The 19,756-nt window shown below is 35.4% G+C and overlaps 2 protein-coding genes across 5 annotated transcripts; one reads left to right on the forward strand and one right to left on the reverse strand.

Moving 5' to 3' along the window:
- Positions 1-469: 469 nt before the first annotated feature.
- Positions 470-1,392, forward strand: LOC132182237 (putative F-box protein At1g67623). The gene is made up of 2 exons (XM_059595426.2): positions 470-506; positions 647-1,392. The coding sequence occupies exons 1-2, from the start codon at positions 470-472 to the stop codon at positions 1,390-1,392; spliced, it is 783 nt and encodes a 260-aa protein (XP_059451409.2).
- A 769-nt stretch (positions 1,393-2,161) lies between these two features.
- Positions 2,162-18,558, reverse strand: LOC132180491 (phosphatidylinositol deacylase). Of its 4 annotated transcripts, none has more exons than XM_059593338.2 (19): positions 18,401-18,558; positions 17,301-17,658; positions 16,071-16,319; positions 15,302-15,492; positions 15,012-15,183; positions 14,200-14,337; positions 13,957-14,125; positions 12,520-12,644; positions 11,789-11,965; positions 11,434-11,544; positions 10,376-10,495; positions 10,082-10,238; positions 8,910-9,073; positions 8,548-8,634; positions 7,362-7,690; positions 6,736-6,817; positions 6,375-6,514; positions 3,611-3,860; positions 2,162-2,969 (listed from the first exon to the last, which is right to left on the reverse strand). In XM_059593338.2, exons 2-19 carry the CDS (start codon positions 17,589-17,591, stop codon positions 2,637-2,639), a joined length of 3,285 nt encoding a protein of 1,094 aa, XP_059449321.2. In that variant the 5' UTR covers positions 17,592-17,658; positions 18,401-18,558; the 3' UTR covers positions 2,162-2,636. The 4 variants fall into 4 exon arrangements, with proteins under 4 accessions (XP_059449321.2, XP_059449319.2, XP_059449320.2 ...); XM_059593336.2 differs by having other exon boundaries at positions 3,611-3,884; positions 18,401-18,557; XM_059593337.2 differs by having other exon boundaries at positions 3,611-3,884; positions 17,301-17,663; positions 18,401-18,557.
- Positions 18,559-19,756: the final 1,198 nt, after the last annotated feature.

The raw sequence follows: 19,756 nt of genomic DNA on the forward strand, positions 1-19,756 counted from the left end.
TGTGTGAGAGGCCATAGTGAGGGTACAAAATACCTCCGAGGGCATGATTGTCTTTGTACTAGGGGAATAATTGCAACGCCGTACTCAAAACCATTAACAGATTCAAGGGCTATTTAAAGGTGATTTCATCTCTCTCTCTGTCTCTCTTGTGGTTTCCACGTTTGTTGGGTCCAATAGGATTAGACCCCATTATGTCGGTTTCCAAAATTGCATTGGAGTTGGTTTTCCAATATATGAGGGGACTCGGAAGCTGGAACTTGAAAATAGGAAATTCTATTTAGTTTGTTGTCCTTATTCATTAAGAGAAAGGAGTCCTAAACCCGAATGGAGTATTTTTACTTGGAAGCAAAAGATTATATATAGATAATATATACATGCAAGTTATATTCAAGCTTGCTTTGGCGTAGTCGGCGTTGTATTTGCAATTCCATAGAAAGAGAAATCAAAACCATTACACGTTGACTCGTAAATGGTTTCAGAAACTTCGAAAGCAGAGCTATTTAAAGGTGATTTCATCTCTCTCTCTCTCTCTCTCTCTCTTTTCTGGTGTCTTCGATCGTTTCTTGGGTCCATTACTCAAGCTTGCTTTCTATCAATGGTTTTACTAAACGTTCGTTTGTTCTTGCTATGTTGTTTTCTTTGTTAGGAGTTTCAAAAGCAATGAAGAGAACGAGACAGAGAAGAGAGCATCACGCCATTAAATCTCTTCCAAACGATTTGTTGATGGAAGTACTTGTTAAGGTTGCATCAGCTTCTCTCACCGACCTCCTCAAGCTTAAATTAAGTTGCAAGGATTTTTGTGGGTTGGTGGACGATGATTATATTTTTCAACATGTATCGTTGAAGGAGCTTCCACTAGTTTGGTGCACAAGAGATGAAGTTCTGTCATTCTTAAAACGCTGCAAGGAGAGCGGAAACCCAGATGCATTATTTCGAGAAGGCATATATGGATACTTCAGTTCTAAGAATCCAGGATTAGGACTTGAGTTTTTGGAGAAAGCATCCAAAAAAGAACATATTGAAGCAACATATATGTATGGTCTTATTTTAATTTGTTCTGGGGGTCCATTAAAGCAACATGGCTTTCAGCTTCTATCTTCTCTTATTACTAGCAAGTTAAACGGCTCAAGAATAAAAGAATGTCGAAGGAGAGTAAAGGATTGTATTCTAAGCATGTGGATCAAAAATAACATGGCTAGAGATCAAGAGCCCTACTGCCCTAAAGAAACATGCTGCAACTATGGGAGAATCCCAAATTCTTTGACGGCAAAAAGGGCAGGATGGCTATCAAATGACTATATAGAGAACGAGGACGACAAGTTCACGTGTTGCGAGTATTGCCGATGTCATCATGAAGTGCATTTGTTTTGTAATATGTTACAGGGAAAGTAGAATTTTAGATTAGAGAATGTGAGTTAGGCATGCCTATATGAATGTAATTGCAATATATAATGTTAATTTATGTATGTTATTTGTAATATGTTACGTGTGAAATTGTTCGAAACATTCATAGACAAAGTTTCGTTATATATATATATATATATATATATATATATATATATATATATATATAAACGTTGAAAAATATTTCCGAAGATAAATTCTTTTTATATGTCATTAAAATAAATGGGATAAATGCAAAATATTTCTATGTGCTGAACCGATTTACAATTAGCTTCCTCTATTAAACCCACCCCCCCCCCCCCCCCCAAAAAAAAACAAAGGTCTATGCACTCAACTTCCTTTCATTATTATTATTATTATTATTTCTATTAACCAGAATGCTTTGGGTTAGTCCCTTTGCCTCAACCTGCATCATATTTGCTATGCTTGTAGCGGTGGGTGTGTCTGACTCCGTTTGGCCATCAATGCAGTCTTACATGCCCGACTCCATCACCTCATGCAGGCACCGGAGATGGCGGCTCTGCTGCTGCAGAATTCTCCCCTCATTTTCTCATGACAGCATAGCATTATTTGCGTCCTTGGCCTTCTTTCTACCTTTCTGCCTCTCTTTGCTGTGCTAGTTATTTGGAAAGCAATTAATGCTAGGATTGATGCGATTTGTGTTTATTACTCTTTTTAATTCAATATGGTAGAGGGGAAACGGGGATTTGTGTTTGTGCCTCTATGCACGCTGTCTTATGTCTATGGATTGATGCTGTAGCATGAATTTACATGGTTGCTTCATAATAAATTGTTGTAAATTTAAGTTTTAGAAGTCGCTTCAAAATTTATGGATTTGATTTCTCATGTGGCTTGTTTTGAACATTCAGTCCCAAACTATTATCATTCCTCTCTGCTAAGAGCACGCTTTACAAGCCAATACCTTGCTCCCACTGTAAGACACAAAAAGGGCCCCGCCCAAACACATGAAAAACACAAGGGCCCAGCCTATAAAAGCCACAGATACAATTCGATTCATTTTTGCTCCTTTAGAAGTGTGTCCTTTTCCTGTAAACAACGTCACTTGCATGTGATGATTCCGATAGCAAAACTGTGGTTCCTGGAGTGGTCTCGACAGCACCTCACTCTAATGGACAAGTCGCTGCTATCGGTAGATTATAGATGATTGTGTAGGGGAAATATGGCTCTGGCTGCCCACTAACCAAAAAAAATCTGGCTTTTGAAAAGCATTTTCAATGTCGGTGCGAATGCCTTCGGCTCCCAAGATTGGGCTCCCCCTTCTCCCTGTTCCTTCTCTGTACAATCCTCAAAGCAAAGGAAAGGATGCCAATAGTGGCCATAGGATAAAACACTCTGTCTGGAGCCAACGCCAAGCCAGAGAGATAGGAATAGTATCCAGCAACCAGGTACACAAAGTCGAGTCTCATTTTCCTGCTTGGGACGCCTGGGAAAGAGAGAGAGAAGGAATTGAACTCGGGCTTTGAATTGCAAATACCATGAAGGATGACACCAGTGCAAAGAGCTGAATCCAGGATCCATGGAAAGCTCTCACCAATCCCTATTCTCTGCAACCACGATGAATGCTTTGTTAATGCTAGCGAGGTAAAGTATAAAAAAATTAATTAATTAATTAAAAAAAAAAAAGAAAACGGAATGAGTTTTCTCAAGTAGCTCAGAGCAACATCATGCCTTAGTAACTAAGTAGAAGGTTTTACTTCCAAAGCTAGAACATTTCACATGCAATGTATATCCAAGCGCAAAGTATCCATTCTATAACCTTATTGGCCAAGGCACTATGAAGAAAAAATTCAGGTGATATACCACGTCTATGAATATCAAATATCAAGTCGTCTTATTAATTAAGATTAGGAAGAGACGAGACGACCAGACATACAAAAGCAAATTCAATGCATGCAGGATGATGGCAAACTCAACCTCGTAGAGAAGGTTTTCAGACAAAATTGCAAAGGAAACATAGATAAGATTTTTGGTGACTGCTCGTGTACTTGGGTGGGGCCATATGCATATACGCATATATGAACGCATGTAAGGTTATTTATAGTTGGTTTTAGAACTGAGCTTTACATACATCTTCAAAGAATGTAGGAAACTAGAATGCATTTATAGCAGTGATGGTAATGGCAAGTATCCGAACATATTACAGAGGTAAGCACAGTCTAGACAAGGAAATGAATATCTTTTATACCTGCAACCAAGCCACGAGTGAGGGAACAAACATAAGTGCTGCGACAAAATGCAAAATCAACATGCCATGTCGATGATGGAACATCTCTAATTGTGTGTCGCTGAAACTTTTTGAAGAGTCAAGGCTATTGGAACTCTTCTCTTCCAAAGGCAATCTCCGGTCAGACCTTCCATCAAATTTGGATGTAAATTGCTCAGACCCATCATTGCCTTTATTCTTATAGCCAAATAATTCTTTTCTTTGTGCATGGCTGCGAAAGGAAGCCGTCAAAAAACTGTTACAAAAACATAAGGGAACATTTAGGATCACCATAGTCAAAGGCAATGATCTACATGGAGATTTCAATATTATCTTTTAGAGAAAAGTCCACATATCCCCCTCAAACTATCACCCAATTGACAATGTTTCTCCCAAACTCTCAATTAAGATAATGTTCTCTCCAAACTACTAAAAAATCGAAAATGTTCCCCAATGATGAAAATACCCTTAATAAAATAAAATCAAAATTTAAACAATATTTAAAAAATAAAAAAATAAGCAAGGTGTGAAAATTTTAAAAAATTTCCTTTTTTTTTTAAAAAAAAAAATAAAAATTATTGGAGTATTTTTTGTCTTATTGAAAAAAAAATTGGGTCATTTTTGTCTTTTTGCTAACCTTGGGAGAACATCGTTAATTTTTTGATGGTTTGGGAGAGACATTGTTAATTGGGTGACAGTTTGAAAGGAGTATGTAGACTTTTTCCCATCTTTTAAAGAGTGGAGCAAACTATATGCAAGAAGCAATATATCCAAGAAACAATTACAATGTATTCATTTCAAATGATAAAATGCAGCCTTAGCTGCAATCCACTTGTAATTACAAATCAGGTAATTAGCAAATGAACAGTAATTGAGTGCATGGAACAATTAGTTAATGGGTAATAGTTTTTAGTTACCGATAAAGGTCAGATCAGAATTCGGTAATAAAACCAACCCCAACCCAAGCCCAATGTTATAGGACCAGCACTTACAGCAAGCCACCTCTCTCTCTCTCTCTCTCTCTCTCTGCTCAATTACCATATTTGGTGGCAATCTGCCTAAGAGATGCGAGATTTTGCACCCTCACCGCCAGATCTATTGGCAATTCAGCCACAAGATGCGAGATGTTGCACATCCTTCACCACCCACCAACCACCAACCCTGGGCATCAGTGAGAGTTGGTATCAGAAAGCTGCTTTTGACCCCTGTTGGGTCAGTAAACAGAGTGAAAAACTGACCCAATAGGGTCAATGCCCATCCCTAGTGATTCCTCATGGTTGTGAAAAATTACTGCCACCGCACTAAATACCAAAATGACCATAAAAACCCACTCAAATTATAATTCTACCAGAAAAAACCAAGGACCGGTAGATCTGGTTAATTTTTTAGATTGTAGACGCCTTTAGGGTGAGTGTAACTCTTGTATACTTTTCAGTGTATAAGGGCTTTGTTCTTTTCTTTCCATAAAATTATTATTCATGAAAAAAACCAAAGAACATTTCTATATTAATGCGGTATATTAATGCTTTATTCACAAGACTCAACATGCAAAACTCAACATGCATGTTCTATGCTTTCTCCAAGTACGAAGAAATAGAAAGCATGCAGTTTCTCACCTTTTGGAAGCTTTTGAATTTAGAATTTTTCTTTTTCAGGTTCTTTTCATTAACTAAATGGTATTTAAACTCATCGCCAACTCTGCCCCACAAAAAGTCCCTAAGAAGTTTCTCTATACGAATAAGTAGGCTAGTTGAAAAAAGTACTTTTAATCAAGGTGAAACTACAACCCTCCTCAATTTACCACACAATTTGTAATATTCCTCCCATTCTTTCAATTTGGTTAATGCACCCTCGATCCACCATTGGGGTTGCAATGTCCCCCTTTTACCCCTCAAAAAGACAAAAATACCGATAAAAAAACCACACCAAAAAAAAGACATTAAAAATTCAGCATGGTTTTTTTTTCCTAAAATTTTTATTCTTTTATTCTTTTTTTTTATTTATTTATTTTTTTTACGAAATTGTTATATTATGGAGGATATTGTTGTTGATTTGGGGGTGGAAGACATTGCAAATTGGATGATAGATTGAAGGCGGTAAGTGTAGTTCTCTTTAATCAAAGTGATCCTACCACCCTTTGACAAATAAAGCCGCTTTGAACCTGCCAAATGCCGTTCCATCTCTTCAATAATACCAATCCAAATCAATTTTGCATTAAATGAAGCTCCCAATGGAAAACCTAGGTACTTCATAGGCAAAAAGGATACCCTGCAACCAAGGATACTAGCCAAGCTTCTAGCATCTTCCACAACACCAACAAGATCTAACTCTAATTTAACCAAATTAATTTTCAACCTCAAAACAGCTTCAAAACATAAGAAGAGGCAATGCAGATCGCCAGAGTAACTCTCACAAGTTTTATTGACATTCAAGTTAGCTTTTTTCTTTTTACTATGTGATCATTCTTGAGATAGTTTATAGAAAGTGTGCTTTCTAACTTGCCATGTCATTGGGATTTTACTGATATGTGAGCACAAATACTATTCATTGTCCATCAAAGAGACAAATTTCACCATGTCTTTAGCAAAATTCATTACTTAAAAAAATAAAATAAAATAAAAAAGGAAAAAAGAAGCAGCACATATCATACTGTTCAGCAAATCCCAAATGAACAGTCTGCAGACTTATTTCAACATGCATAAAACTATAAAAACAACTAAGAACGGAGTTTAAACCAGAGGCATACCTGCACAGCATACTGTGACAGCTCAGAGCATGAGACAGGAGCAGTACAAATAATCCTAATGCCGGATGAACCAAGCATACCAATGTAATTGCAACTAGTGCTGTAACAAGTAAGGAATTGACTCTTAGAACCCTTACCACCTGTTTCATGATTGGGTTATATCAAAATGAACAAGTCAACATGTCAATATTTGCCCAAAATATGTAAAGAAAACCAAAGCTGGATAAAAACCTTTCTACCGCCGGAAATGCTTTTCTTTTACTTTTCCCACTTATTTTGGCAGGGCAGTAGAAATGAAGATAACATAATAGTACAAAAGAAATTCTACTCCTCTGCTACATATCAAATTTATTGAGTTCACCTTTAACGAGGAAAAACTGCAGGACAGCTTTATAAACCAGTGAATAAATCTGAAGCAGACTTTTCCTTCCCACACTTGCCACCTGAAAAACATTAGTTCCTACCATTTAGAATATTATTGGTATACTTGGCATCCAGATGAATGACTAGTAGACAGATAAATAAGAGACAATATCAAGCTGTTCAAAAAGGCTTTGTATTTCATGTTAGATTCCCACGAATAGAAGTGGCAACAGTTAAGGAAGTATACTGAAACTGAGTATCATTTAGTATTTTATATATATATATATATATATATATATATATATAAAATAGTATTCAGCATTTTATTCAATAATAAATGGGTTCTCTCTAACAAAACTATGATTTCAATCACCAGTTAGATAATGAGTAAACTATGTTGCAATCATTGAACACTTGAGAAGTTTCCAAAAATAGTTAAAGAGAGATTCTTAGATACTCAGAGCACTTTCCTCTTCTTCTTTTTTCCCCTCTCGTTTTGGTTTGGGGGTGGGGGTTGATTTCTATAAATATTACACAGAATATATCTGCTTATTAAAGTGAAAAACACACCATCTCATATCCTGTTGCATTATGTAATATGATTGGTCAATAGAGCCTACTAACCTTGTCTTAATGAAAATATGTATAAAGGCAGTCACATAGAAGACCAATTGGGTTACTAGAATCAGAATGATAATGGACCCATTTGCAAATAAATAGCAAATCACTGAGACAGTGATGAAGCTAGCAAATGGTGGAAAAGGTTGGGACATCAAAAAGGACAGGAACAAGGAGACGAAAATCGGGACAATGGTGAGGAGAAAAAATGGCAATGGCATTCTCATATTGGATTCCACGGCTGTTAGCATTGAAGGTACTGGCCGATCAAGATCCCAAGCATGTGCTTGCCGCATCAGAGCAAAAAAGATTACAGCAATGGAGAACCCAATTATCTGCATGAATACAGTTCCATAACATGATATCTATCAACTAAACATGAAGCATAATAAACAACAACCTCTAATTCAAAAAGAGAAGGCAAATCAAATGACATCAGTAAAAAAAAAAAATCACGTATCAACATGCACATAACATCTATCAAGGAAACAATAAAGTATAGTAATTTTTAGTATAAGACATAACTAATCATTAGTTGCTTCTCCTGTTGATCCATGATATAAGAAATCGATAAACAAAAGCAAGTGTACTTTTTAATTCGCAACCTTAATTTTCTTTTTTATAACTGGGATATTCGGGGCTTCGCCCCAACTAGATCCCTGGGACACCGTGTAAAGCGCCCCCTTCACACAAGTCGGGTAAAGCTTGGGCTTTTGCTGCGGGCGTGACCCCCAAGGAATTGTTTACACTCAGCCCAAGAAGGGTTAAACCTTAAATTAGATGCTTCATGAGGCACCAGGGCCAAGTGACTTTTTAATTTGTAACGTTAATATATAATGCGTATTTATGTATCTTAGTTGCATATCTTGATGGATAAATAGACTTAGGCGGAAACAAGAATGCACATCTAGGCCCTATATTGTCTTTGTACGGACATGTGTAAGGCAAACTCATCCCATTGTTTTTTTCTACTCATAATTGCTTTTTGTAAGAACTTTTCAACCACAACTTAATTCAAGCCAGAAAACCGAAAATAATCTAATAAAGCACAAAGGTGAACACAAAGATAAGAGGCTGAAGCAATCAGAGACAATGTTTTATGAAATAAGCATCAAAAAACAAAAATCCCAGCCAAGGAAAAATCATGCAGAAAATTATAGCATTATACATCGACACTGTTGAAACTTATCACCTGTGGGCTATACATAAGTAAAAATCTACTGGCAGCTGCAGTGACAGAGACAGCAATGCTTGTTTTATACGAACAATGTGGGTCCACCTGCAGAGCAGCATAGCAATGCAAAACCTTTGATTGTTAACAATGAAGGAAATTATGGAAAAAAACTGTAGTCTGCAACCATTTCATGCAAATTATCATACTCTTGCTATTGTTTCAAGCTTTCATGTTTTTTTAGATCTTTTTTCTGCTTTCTAGCTAGGTGTCTTTCTTGTATACTTTTTGTGTTCTTGAGTTGCATCTTTGCGCTTTTTAATGAATATGTGATTACTTATTAAAAGAAATAAAAATAAAAATTATCTAGGTGGACCTCATACCAGTAAGAGAACAGCAGTTTTTTCAGAATTCCAATTAGAACTCCAAAGCGCTGATGAAGAATCAACGACAATTGTCTCACTGTACAAATTTGGAAATATGTGAAGCCCAGATGTATCATCCCACACAAGTGCTACAGGTGGGAAACAGCGCAATTTACAAAGCCCTGTAATAAATAGAAAGTTCATAAAAACGTTGGTCCACATCCACCAAACTAATGGTCATATTCATTAAAAAGAGGAGGTACACAATATTATGAACAGCCTGAGATCTAGGGCCACAGTCTCTCAACAAGTGAAATCAACATAGATGCCAGCTTTAGTCTCAAGTTTTACCCCATTTAAAACTTCAAGCACTCTGCAAGTGGAATTATGAGGTTAAGAAGTTTAAACCCACAACATATATAGGAGGCCTCCCCAAAGGGAAACAATTCAGAGACTAATTCAACAGATACTGAGATTCACCTCCTCCAACCACCAACTTAAGTGTATGGTGTCTTTTAGTTGTAAAGTTTTTTTGCCTTTTAGTCATAAAGCTTATTGTATATTAACCACTCCTTTCATCATTTTACTCTCTATTGTCCTAACTCAAATCCACACCAATTTAAACACAATACCATGAGTTTATGTGCATTCATACAAATGGAACAATGAAATATTGCATAGAAAAGAGTTATGGAAAATTAATGTAAAAGCTCTGTACATCCTTAACAGATCATTTGCAGCATGGTGTTCCTCAATATGGAAAATATATTTACTAGCAAATTCATAACAACAGTACTTGTTCGATGCATGGTTCAACTTTCAGAAACAAGGATATAGAGTGTCTAGCCAAGACTATGCTCCACTTATAAATGACATTCAAACAGTCATTTTGTCGTGGTCAGCTCCCAGAATTATTTAACATTTGGCATTAAATGCATCCCAGCACACACTGATAAGATATTTGGCAATGCTTATTAAGACATAATCACTCTAAATGGAATAAAATAAATGTGTGAACCTTTTCAGATCGAGAATTTTCATCAATCCATAAACATTAGCAAATCTTGGAATGTGGTCACTTATGCTCCATATAATTCATAAGCACACAAACACACCAAAGACAATCAAAACTATTACAAGGAGAAAATAGAACTTTAAGCTGACTGTTGAAAAAGATATATAGCTCTTACTACTGTTTTCTTCATTTCCGGCCTCTCCATCTTGTAGCCCAGAATTTTTAATTCCACAGCCCACAGTTTTCAATGACAAAGTAACAGGTAGAAGGCCTAAGCTAATGGCAAAAGATAGATTGAGAGCAACAGGATGATCCTCCTTCACAAGCATATCCTGCTTCACATTGAATTTAAGAAACAGTGAAAGATCAGTAAGCTAAGTCATGGAACTAAATATAAAACAGGGATAGATAAATTTTCTAAGATTTCAGATTCCCATAAGCACTTAAGCTACTTCATGAAGATAATAACCTTATGAGAATAGATAGACTGAAGCATCAACACGGATGGTAATTCTATCTTCCCTTCCTCGGGATTAAAGAACTGCCCAACTGCCATGGATGCTGCCGGTGGAGGTCTGCCTGAAACAGTCTGAGCACCAGAATGTCACCACACATTTAACCAGTTTTTTTTTTTTTTAAGCAAGTTTAATTTTTTTTTTTAATATGGTAAAAATATTCATTCATCTCAACTTATTAAATTATTTATAAGGAAGTTACCATATTATCTACAGGCAAAGATGTTAATTAATTATGACCAACAGAAATAAGATGTGTTTAAGTCAATTGAGGATGAAAAAATTCCACAACTTATTACTTTAAAATAAAATAAATAATAACAATTAAAAAAGAAAAAGAAAATGAGGCAAGAATAGACATCCTTAGAATACTAGAGAAGTCCCCAAGGGGTAACTCAATCGGCTGGGAACCAGGCCTCATGAAGCGAAGGTCACTAGTTTGAAGCCCCACCCTTTGTGCAGACATGTCAAAAAAAAAAAGTGATGAAATAAAAGAAGCTAATTATTATTTTACTCATCCAAAAAAGAATATTGGAGAAAAACAATCCCTTACAGCAAATATGAGAATACGATGTTGTTGTAAGAATATACAACCACTTCTCATAACACAAAAGCAGTCAATTACAGAGATTATCATGGCAATGTCCCCAAATGGTCCTTGAATTTAGGAGTTCCAAGAAGACAAATTGAAGATGGAAAAAGCAAAGCAAATAATATGTAAAAAATTTATGCATGTCCATCATTTTGTAAGGAGGCATTACTTTTTCCTCTCTCTTAGAAGGCACGTCCATTAGTAAAAATATATAAAAGGTACAAGCTATTAACAATGTTAAAAAAGCAAAGGCATTGCATGGGTTTCAGATGTATGCTTAGGAAGGTGCATCCAAGAGATGAAAGCAAGTATCAAACAGACAAAAAAAAAAAAGTTTTACTAACCCCTCCAATGCAGATATAATTATGACATTGAAAGTGAAAAATCGTCATAAAAAAAAAAAAAGAAGGTTAACAATACCGGACGAGGTGCAACTGAGATTGTCAGAAATCTGAATCCACGCATATCCTCTGGTCCCAACCAGAATACAGCAGATGGAGGAGGTTGTTCAGTCTGACTGCCAGGTTCAATCTAATAAACATACAGGGGGTTCAGAAATATAAGTATGCCAATCACATCAGCTGACAATTCTGTTAGTCCTACCAGTCACTGATAGCAGTGAAGTGTTAAACCTCCCCACTTCACAAAGTAAAACAGATTTAACCCAGACAAGACACAAGATCCATTTCAAGTTAGGAAGAAGCATATGGTATGGAAACCAACACGTTCATAAAGGTGAGTTCTAAAAGAACGTCTTGAAAACAACAGTTAGTACCTGTGTCGGGGCTGGTCCTGATGGAAGAGGCACCATCTTCGATGTCACCTCGAGAATCCTGCTACTCAAAGGCAAGTTTGAAGTTGACATTCCCTTTTCTGGCCACAGATGAAGCCGAACCCCAGAACATGGAGCAAGGTTTGTCACAAATATGAAATGGCTTTTACCATTAGACCCCTACACCACACAGATTGAACTATGAGCAATTTTGGCTAGGAAATGCAAAAAATACAAACATAAGTAATGAATGATATCACAAAAATGAACACACAAAAGAGGACAAAATTGATCTTTAAATGCCACCGCTATAGAAGATAATTGAGCTCAATTTTTAAATCTCAGAACTTCAGAGACCTTTTGAGGACTACTAGTTAATTCAACTCCCAAAACAGTAAAGTTTTACCAGAGACAAAATTTTGACCTTCTAAGCTCAAAATTACAAAAATAATCTCAAGGATCGAAACAGCATGGCACCAATTTTTTATTATTTTATTATTTTATTATTTATTTATTTTATTTATTTATAACATAAAATAAAAAATAATAAAAATAAAAAAAATAAAAAATAAAATAAAAAACACTTGCCTTCAAGCATGAATCATGAAAAGAGGGAAAATTCAAAATGAACTCTAAAGAACCAAGTATCTCAGCAATCAACTGTAGGGAATAGAATAAACACAATGAAGTAAATTTCTTTCACAATTGCATATAAATGCTCTGGAGAAGCTAACCAGTTTCTGTATGTCCAACCATCTCCTCCGACCATCCATTGCTAAAACAGTGACAGTGGTTGTCTCAATGTATAGATCCCTATCAAGGCCATCATCACTCCAATGAACGTTGCTGGGACAAGCAGCTGAAACATGCAGTAGAGATCCCACAGCCATGATATACCAGCCCAGAAGATTTTGAAATGATTTTGTATTTCATAAAGGTAGTAAAAGAGATGACAGTGTATAATAAAAATTGAAATTTTATGACAATAATGCATAACTTTGACTCTCGTATCTTATGCAAGGGACCAATGAGTCCCCCATGGCATGAAACTTAAGTTTTCATGGTATAATCTCAGAAAGCACATTCTTGCATGGTTAAATATGAGAAGATCATAACAGTACACATTTGACAGCAATAACAGCTTAACTTCAAGCCTCTTTATGTTTCGCGTAAAGCATAATTTCAAATCTCTGTAGTTTTTTTCAACACTGAGAACTACAGGCATATGCTTTTCAGCCAAAAATATTATCATATGGGTACTAGTATGCCAGATGTTCAATTATTCAAAAACGCATACCCATTTTTCTCTCTTTTTATTTATTTATTTTTTTTCAAAAAAATAAAATTCAGTCATAGGCACTGGATACTGTTAAAGTCTCGTTGTCCTTAAAACAGTAAAGATAAGATGGCAACCAAGTTCGTCATGCAATAATTGCTGACAATACTACTACTCATACTATTAACCAAGCATCAATAAACGATTGCTTCTTCATGAGCTCATTATGAAATCAAAATTTGTTTATTAGGGAAGGAAAACACCACCAGAATAAGGATATATGGAAGGTGCAACTGGGCACTAAGCCTGTTGCTCACGACAACTGATATTACAGAATCTCATTTAGCTATTTGATAACATAAGATAATTACTCAAAGTAATATACAAAACAATTTTTCAAATTAAAGTGTTTTACAGCTACTATCCACCAACTAAGCGCCAGACTGGATATATACGTCATTTTTTGTTTCCTTGTTTTTGTCCCCATGAAGCAAAAAAATTGTAAACTAATAACTTTATTGTAAAGGATTTCAGATGTTCCTTAACAGCAGCATAGTATGATTCATGATGGTTAGAAAGAACAAATGGTAACTTTAGTTCAACCATTTACTAACTGCTTTCCATTAAGAAAGAACAACAAAGCTAAAAGAAATTGACCATTCTAGTTCACTGAGGATATAAGTTACTGCTTTAAATGTCACCCCCTAAGAATTACATAATATGAAGAAATTATCATGGTTTAAAAGCTCAAACTTTTATACCAAATCCCTTAGAGAAGATCAATTCTATCAGCAAGTTTGCTTCAGATTTAAAGTAAAAATGTCCCAGAACTTTAAGCCAATTGAAATGTGCACAAGTGCAGTTTTCTGAGAGCAGAAAAAAGAGAGTATAATACCAGGAACATGTTTCGGCTTTTGAGATGCTATGTGTGATTGCATCATCCAATCAAACCTCTGCGGTATGCCACTACGGAGCATTCTTGTGAATATTGCAAGTCTCTTTTGAGTGTCAGGAAACGGTTGGCCTGTTCTGGAGTCTATCAAACTCAGAAGAGTGTGCGACACCTAGATAAGAACATAGACATCAGAACCATTTAAAGATATGTTAAATTTGAGTTCAAGAATTGAGTTGCACTCACTTGGACTACTAGCTGATTACACCATAGGATAGCCTGATGTTCCATTGACAACCACACATTTTTCATGCCAGTACTACTGATCATAAAGCCATTGGTGGGAGGCACAATACCATCAAGGGATTCTAATTTTGTCCGTACCTGAAAACAAAATGCAAAACAGTTCATCCAACCAAGTTAAGGAATAAATAAAGCATTTATATAAAAAATGAAGGTACAGCAAAAATAAAGCAGAGTTAACTTGGTTCATCAACCAATAAAAAAGAGTCAACTTGCATTGACCATGTTACATGAAGGATCCACAACAAGCATAACAAAAAAGAAAAACTAGCAAGCAGCGACTCTAGTGTATTTAAGAAAGAGCTTCATGCCTAATTAATTTGCCGGATCCTGCATGTCAAAATCACTTTTTTTATAAGTAATTGGCCCCAAGGGGAGGAGGGGGTATGGGAGATTCGAACTAGTAACCTCCGCTTCATGAGATGTGGTCTCCAGCCAATTGAGCTGCTCCTTGGGATTTGCATGTCAATCACTGTTTCTATTGACCACTCTTTTATAAGTTTCATAGTGAATTTGACCTATGAATTTTCTCAAAATTATGTCAACCAGTAGAGACTACAGAATTATAAGAGCAGATGGATGTAAAAAGGACTGACACATAGATGAAACACTAAGCCAGATCCTCATGAGATCTAAATTACACACAGTTGAGTTCTGGGCCATACAAACATATAAAACATCCTTCTCAATTTAACTAGGCAAACATTTTTGTGGATTATCCACTATATCCGAGCTAAAGATGCAGAGATATCTACCTGATAATCATGATAACCACCAGAAATGGAGACAACGACAACATTAGAGAGTTCAGGACCAGATACATAACGTCCTGTGCGAGTGGTTTGGGCCTCATATCCCTTTCTCCATTGCTGATTTACATGAGCAAAGTAATGACCCAAGGAAGGTTGCAGTGCCACAGGTGGTAATCTGAATAAAATAGGAGACCCTGTTAAACTTGGATCATACAAACAATTTGTAAAACCAAAGCCATTTTGTCTTCATTAAAAGGACAAGGAAAAAAACTCATAGAAGCCACAAGACTCACTGGTGTGGGCTTGAAAGTGTAAGAACAGTTTCAACTGATGACTTCCTCAAGCGAGGATGGACAATAGCAGCTCTAGCAACAAAACCACCCATAGAGTGGCCAACTAATATAACACTTTTTGGCAAACTCCCAGAGGTTGCAGCACCTTCTTTTGCTCGAACATCAAAAGATGCTTTATACTGATCCAAAATCTGCAAGCACAGCCACACATAGCTATTTCACAAATTGAGAGACATGAACAAAAAACCAAGCCTCCAACAAACTAAATCTATCTTGAAGCCATTAGGCGGATGAGTGAGGAAACTAACAAGTAGCCCCAGTTGAGGACAAGAATTGACAGAATCATTAAGTGCCACTAAGGTGTAATGTGATCGATCATGATGTTGGTGAGAAGATAAGAGGAAGACAAGGAGAGTGTACTATGAAGCTGTGGAAAAAGGTTATAGTGGCCACTAAGAAGTACATGCTTCTAAGTTCGCCGATAAAGTTTTATGCCATTAAGCTTAATATTGAGAAGTACTGTGATAAGGTTCCATGTTCTCCAATATTATCAAATACATATTGTTAGTCCAATTACAAAGTTCAATGCCATTTGTCTTAATTTTCATTTAGACTTTCCTGCTGTGCATTACTGAAAATATGTTAAACAAAAATTTGATCTAAAATCTCTGCTAAACAGCAAATAGGTTCAAATCTCAGTACATCTTATCATCCAAATTTCATATGCTATTTGAGTAAATAGTACCAAAAAAGATATCAAATTTCATACCCTGTGAATGGCATTAACAACATATTCCGTGTGTTCTTCAAGTATTCCACCATCCATTGCAGAATGTTCACCTTCAAGATCCACAGCAAACCAGTCTAGCTTGCAAGTATAGTGGTTGGGTAATTGAAAGCCAGCTTCATCAAAATCTAATCCTCCCTCTTCAGGAGTTAGGAAGGCTTCTTGATAAAATGTACGCTCAAGAGGGCCTCCTTGAAATGCCCTATCAGATTCTGCTGCCACTGATCGTACCTGTAAATTGTAATAAGGATAAAACAACCAAAAGAATTTGTAAAGATATAAATCTTGACAATAAAGGTACTCAAAATAAATCATATATTTTTCTATTATATAATGCATACTAGAATTCCATAAATACTAGACTAGTAATAAGCCTGGATTTCAACAGGATCCAGTCTACCTTATGTAAAATCTCTACATTCCTTCTAGAGACAAGCAAATATGTGTCATATCATATATCAATTATTAATGTTGTATAGACAATTTTGGTATATTATTAAGAAAGAAAACATTTATAAGCAAAGAAAAATTGAATTGGGATCAGATCTACTTACTTCAAATTTCAGCTGTTTTAACTAGATTATAAAAATTCAAGCAGTTAACATAATACCATACCACAATCCCTCACCAATTCAGCAAGATGGGTCAGATTTATATTATGATCCAACTTATCAACAAGTCCCACACTGAAAACCTCATTCAAGTGTATACAAGGAGTGAAGTTAAACAATCACCATGCACTAATAATGCCACTTGGCCAATGCAAAATTTGAAGGGTAGTCAAGAAAATTAAATTTGGAAGTAAGAACTATCAAAGATGTCCCAAGTCTAACGCTGGACACATTTGGAAGAACTATACAATATCCATCAAATGTTATAATTATGAGAGTGAGTCTGGGAGAAGGAAAGAACCTGCTAAACTTAGGGGGGAAATTAAATTAAATTGTGCATTATGCTAAGAAAAGATTACCACTTCCTATGCTATATTGTTGCAGCAGATCTTGCATCATATCTTGTGCTATGAATGCAAATATCTATTATTAATTCCAATTTGAATTACTTTCAGTAGTATTTAGAAATTCAATTCTTCTTCAATAAGATTACTAAAAAAACATTGAGCACCACCGAGACTAGCTTTTGAAAGGCTAAATAACTAAGCATTTTGAGAACATTCTAATAAAAAATTCAAAGAGATCATGAGGAGGACCTTGCCTGTTTGTAGCTACCACCATTTCCTGGAATGAAAAGAACTGGAACACCACTAAGCTTCTTAAGGTGCTCCTTAAAATCTATCTTTCTCCATCCTTCATGGTACAAATACAATCCATACTTTGCCGATGATACACCTTCCGGTGAGGAGATGGGGATGTATGTTGGATACATATATGTCATGATACAACCATTTGAAATAGGTTTTAACAAGCCATACAAAGCAACAAGACCAATCCATACGGCTACAACAACAAGAGTCACTACTCTAAATTTGGCTCGGAAGCCTTGCATTGTTGGATCAACCTTTTACTCCTTGTCCACCTTACTTTGCATATCTTTCTGCCCGGACCAAGAATTACTGCCCTTAACAACAAAAAACAAACAAACCAGCAATCAAACTTTCAGTTACAATAATTTTGTCCAAAATATCAAAATTTCACAATGCAAACCAACCATCCACAACACTCAAAAAAATTCTTATATAACCATCCATGAAAACGATTTCAATCCACCAAAAGAAAGGACGCGACAAAGCATGTCTCATTCTCTTTTCTCTTTCTACTTCGTTAGCTTTGAAGAAATCAACACCAACACAAACTTGTATAAACTAATACAACATCAAGCTTAGGAAACAATGATAGCGAAACAAAAAAAAATCCATTATAAACATCACCAAAACTACATTGTACAGCCACAACCATCCAAACAACAGGCACACTTATATCGAATCAAAAGTAAGTCCAATCAATCTAAGAATCGCACCAAATTGACAGCCCAAGCAATTGAGCAGGTTGCTGCTTAGCAAAATCGAACACAGCCTAAGAATCATGCATACATACATACACACACGCGTGTGCATGCATACATACATAAACACATCAGGTTAAGCTCAATCTATCGCCATCCAAGGTTCCAAACGCGTATTCAGAAGTTAAATAGTGGAAAAAGTTTGCGTAAAATTAGTTGGTAAGATCGAATTTCCTTCAACTACAGAGAGATCTGTTGTGAACAAAGTTAGATTGTCAAGTAAACAGTGGGCATTATTTAGATAGAGTGAATGGATCTGAATCACGAAAGTAGAACGTGAAGGAATTTTTTACCTAATCGGAGAATCACCGGGAAGTTTTGGCCGATTATAGCTGTACGATTGAGCTTGTGGAGACTTATCGGGTACTGAGAGGTCTACCGCAGTGTATTTTGGTCTTTAGGAGGAAATGGGAAAAGAAATGACGAAATAAGAAAAGATGGACATGAGTCGTACTGGGTTGGGTCGGATCGCGTTGAAATGAATATGTATATGTAAAGGACCAAAGGTGTTTGAAAACGGCGATTTTTTTTTTTTTTTTTTTTTTTTTTGTGTGTTTATCAGATTTTCATTTTTATCTCTAGAATCAGAGTTATATATTTTATAAAATAAAAAATAAAAAAATTATACTACTAAAATTCAATTATAAATTGTTTTAAGAATAATTCTATTTAGTAAACTCTTGAACAATTGTTAAATAATTGGATGACATGGCAGTAAAAATCAGTCTTTAAGTTAGCAATTGTACAAAAGTCTACTAAATAACATTCCTCTTAATACACTATATATGTATCTAAGGTCGCCTCAACTAATATATGAGTATATTTTTTTTCATATTGTTAGTCGATGTTCAAATCTTCTAACTAACACTATATATGTATCTAGGCTGATGAACAATTCAAGTATTTAGGATTTATTCGTACGTTAGTAGTATCAATATAATTATGTGATTAGTTGTATGTATGGAGTTTTTTTTTTTTTTTTTTTTTACTGATGGATTTAACATTTTCTGTTTTGAAAATTTCATTGTGATTTAAGAAATTAACTTTTTGTAACAATATGGAGCTATAGCTTATTCAACTAACTAATATTTTTAGGATAGTACTGCTTTGATTGTGTTAAACATCCTGTAAATGCTTGAGTCAAGTTCATATATTATCTAGTTGAAGTTTTTGGAATAGGATCATTTGTGTTTCAAGTCAAATTAAGATAGAATCATTTTATAGTTAATATTTTGTTTTATTGCACTACGTGTCAATATATACATCATTAAATTTATAAAATATAATATAAACCACGAAATGGTCATTTTCATTTCACTTAAAATGAAGAGAATCCTTATCTAAAATTATGAGATATAATTTACATTGAAATAAATTCTCTATTACACACTCCGCTGTAGAACAATAGAATATGTAATCATAACCAACCAAGAAATATATTATTGATCCCAAAGATCTGAACAATCATACATCCATGCTATCCCTAGATAGAATATGGTTGATGAAAATTGCAGTATTGCAGATCTCACTTCTCAAGCCTGCCTTTTAAGGAAAGTAGGATCCCAGTATGATTGCAAGCCATCTTCCTGGTTCTCAATCATGAAATGCTACAAAAGGATGCCTTCAAGAACAAGTACAGTGTATCTCAT

Source organism: Corylus avellana, chromosome 5, assembly GCF_965113065.1.
Source record: "Corylus avellana chromosome 5, dhCorAvel1.hap1.2, whole genome shotgun sequence".
Lineage (NCBI taxonomy): Eukaryota > Viridiplantae > Streptophyta > Magnoliopsida > Fagales > Betulaceae > Corylus > Corylus avellana.

Bases quoted from the DNA above. Each gene is read 5' to 3' on its own strand.
- LOC132182237 (XM_059595426.2), top strand. From the start codon at position 470: ATGGTTTCAGAAACTTCGAAAGCAGAGCTATTTAAAG. The intron at 507-646 runs GTGATTTCATCT...TTTCTTTGTTAG, and splicing joins GAAAGCAGAGCTATTTAAAG to GAGTTTCAAAAGCAATGAAG.
- LOC132180491 (XM_059593336.2), bottom strand. From the start codon at position 17,591: ATGCAAGGCTTCCGAGCCAAATTTAGAGTAGTGACTCTTGTTGTTGTA. The intron at 15,184-15,301 runs GTGAGTCTTGTG...TATTTTATTCAG, and splicing joins ACACTTTCAAGCCCACACCA to ATTACCACCTGTGGCACTGC. The intron at 12,645-13,956 runs GTATTATACTCT...TGCATGTTTCAG, and splicing joins AAAGCCGAAACATGTTCCTG to CTGCTTGTCCCAGCAACGTT.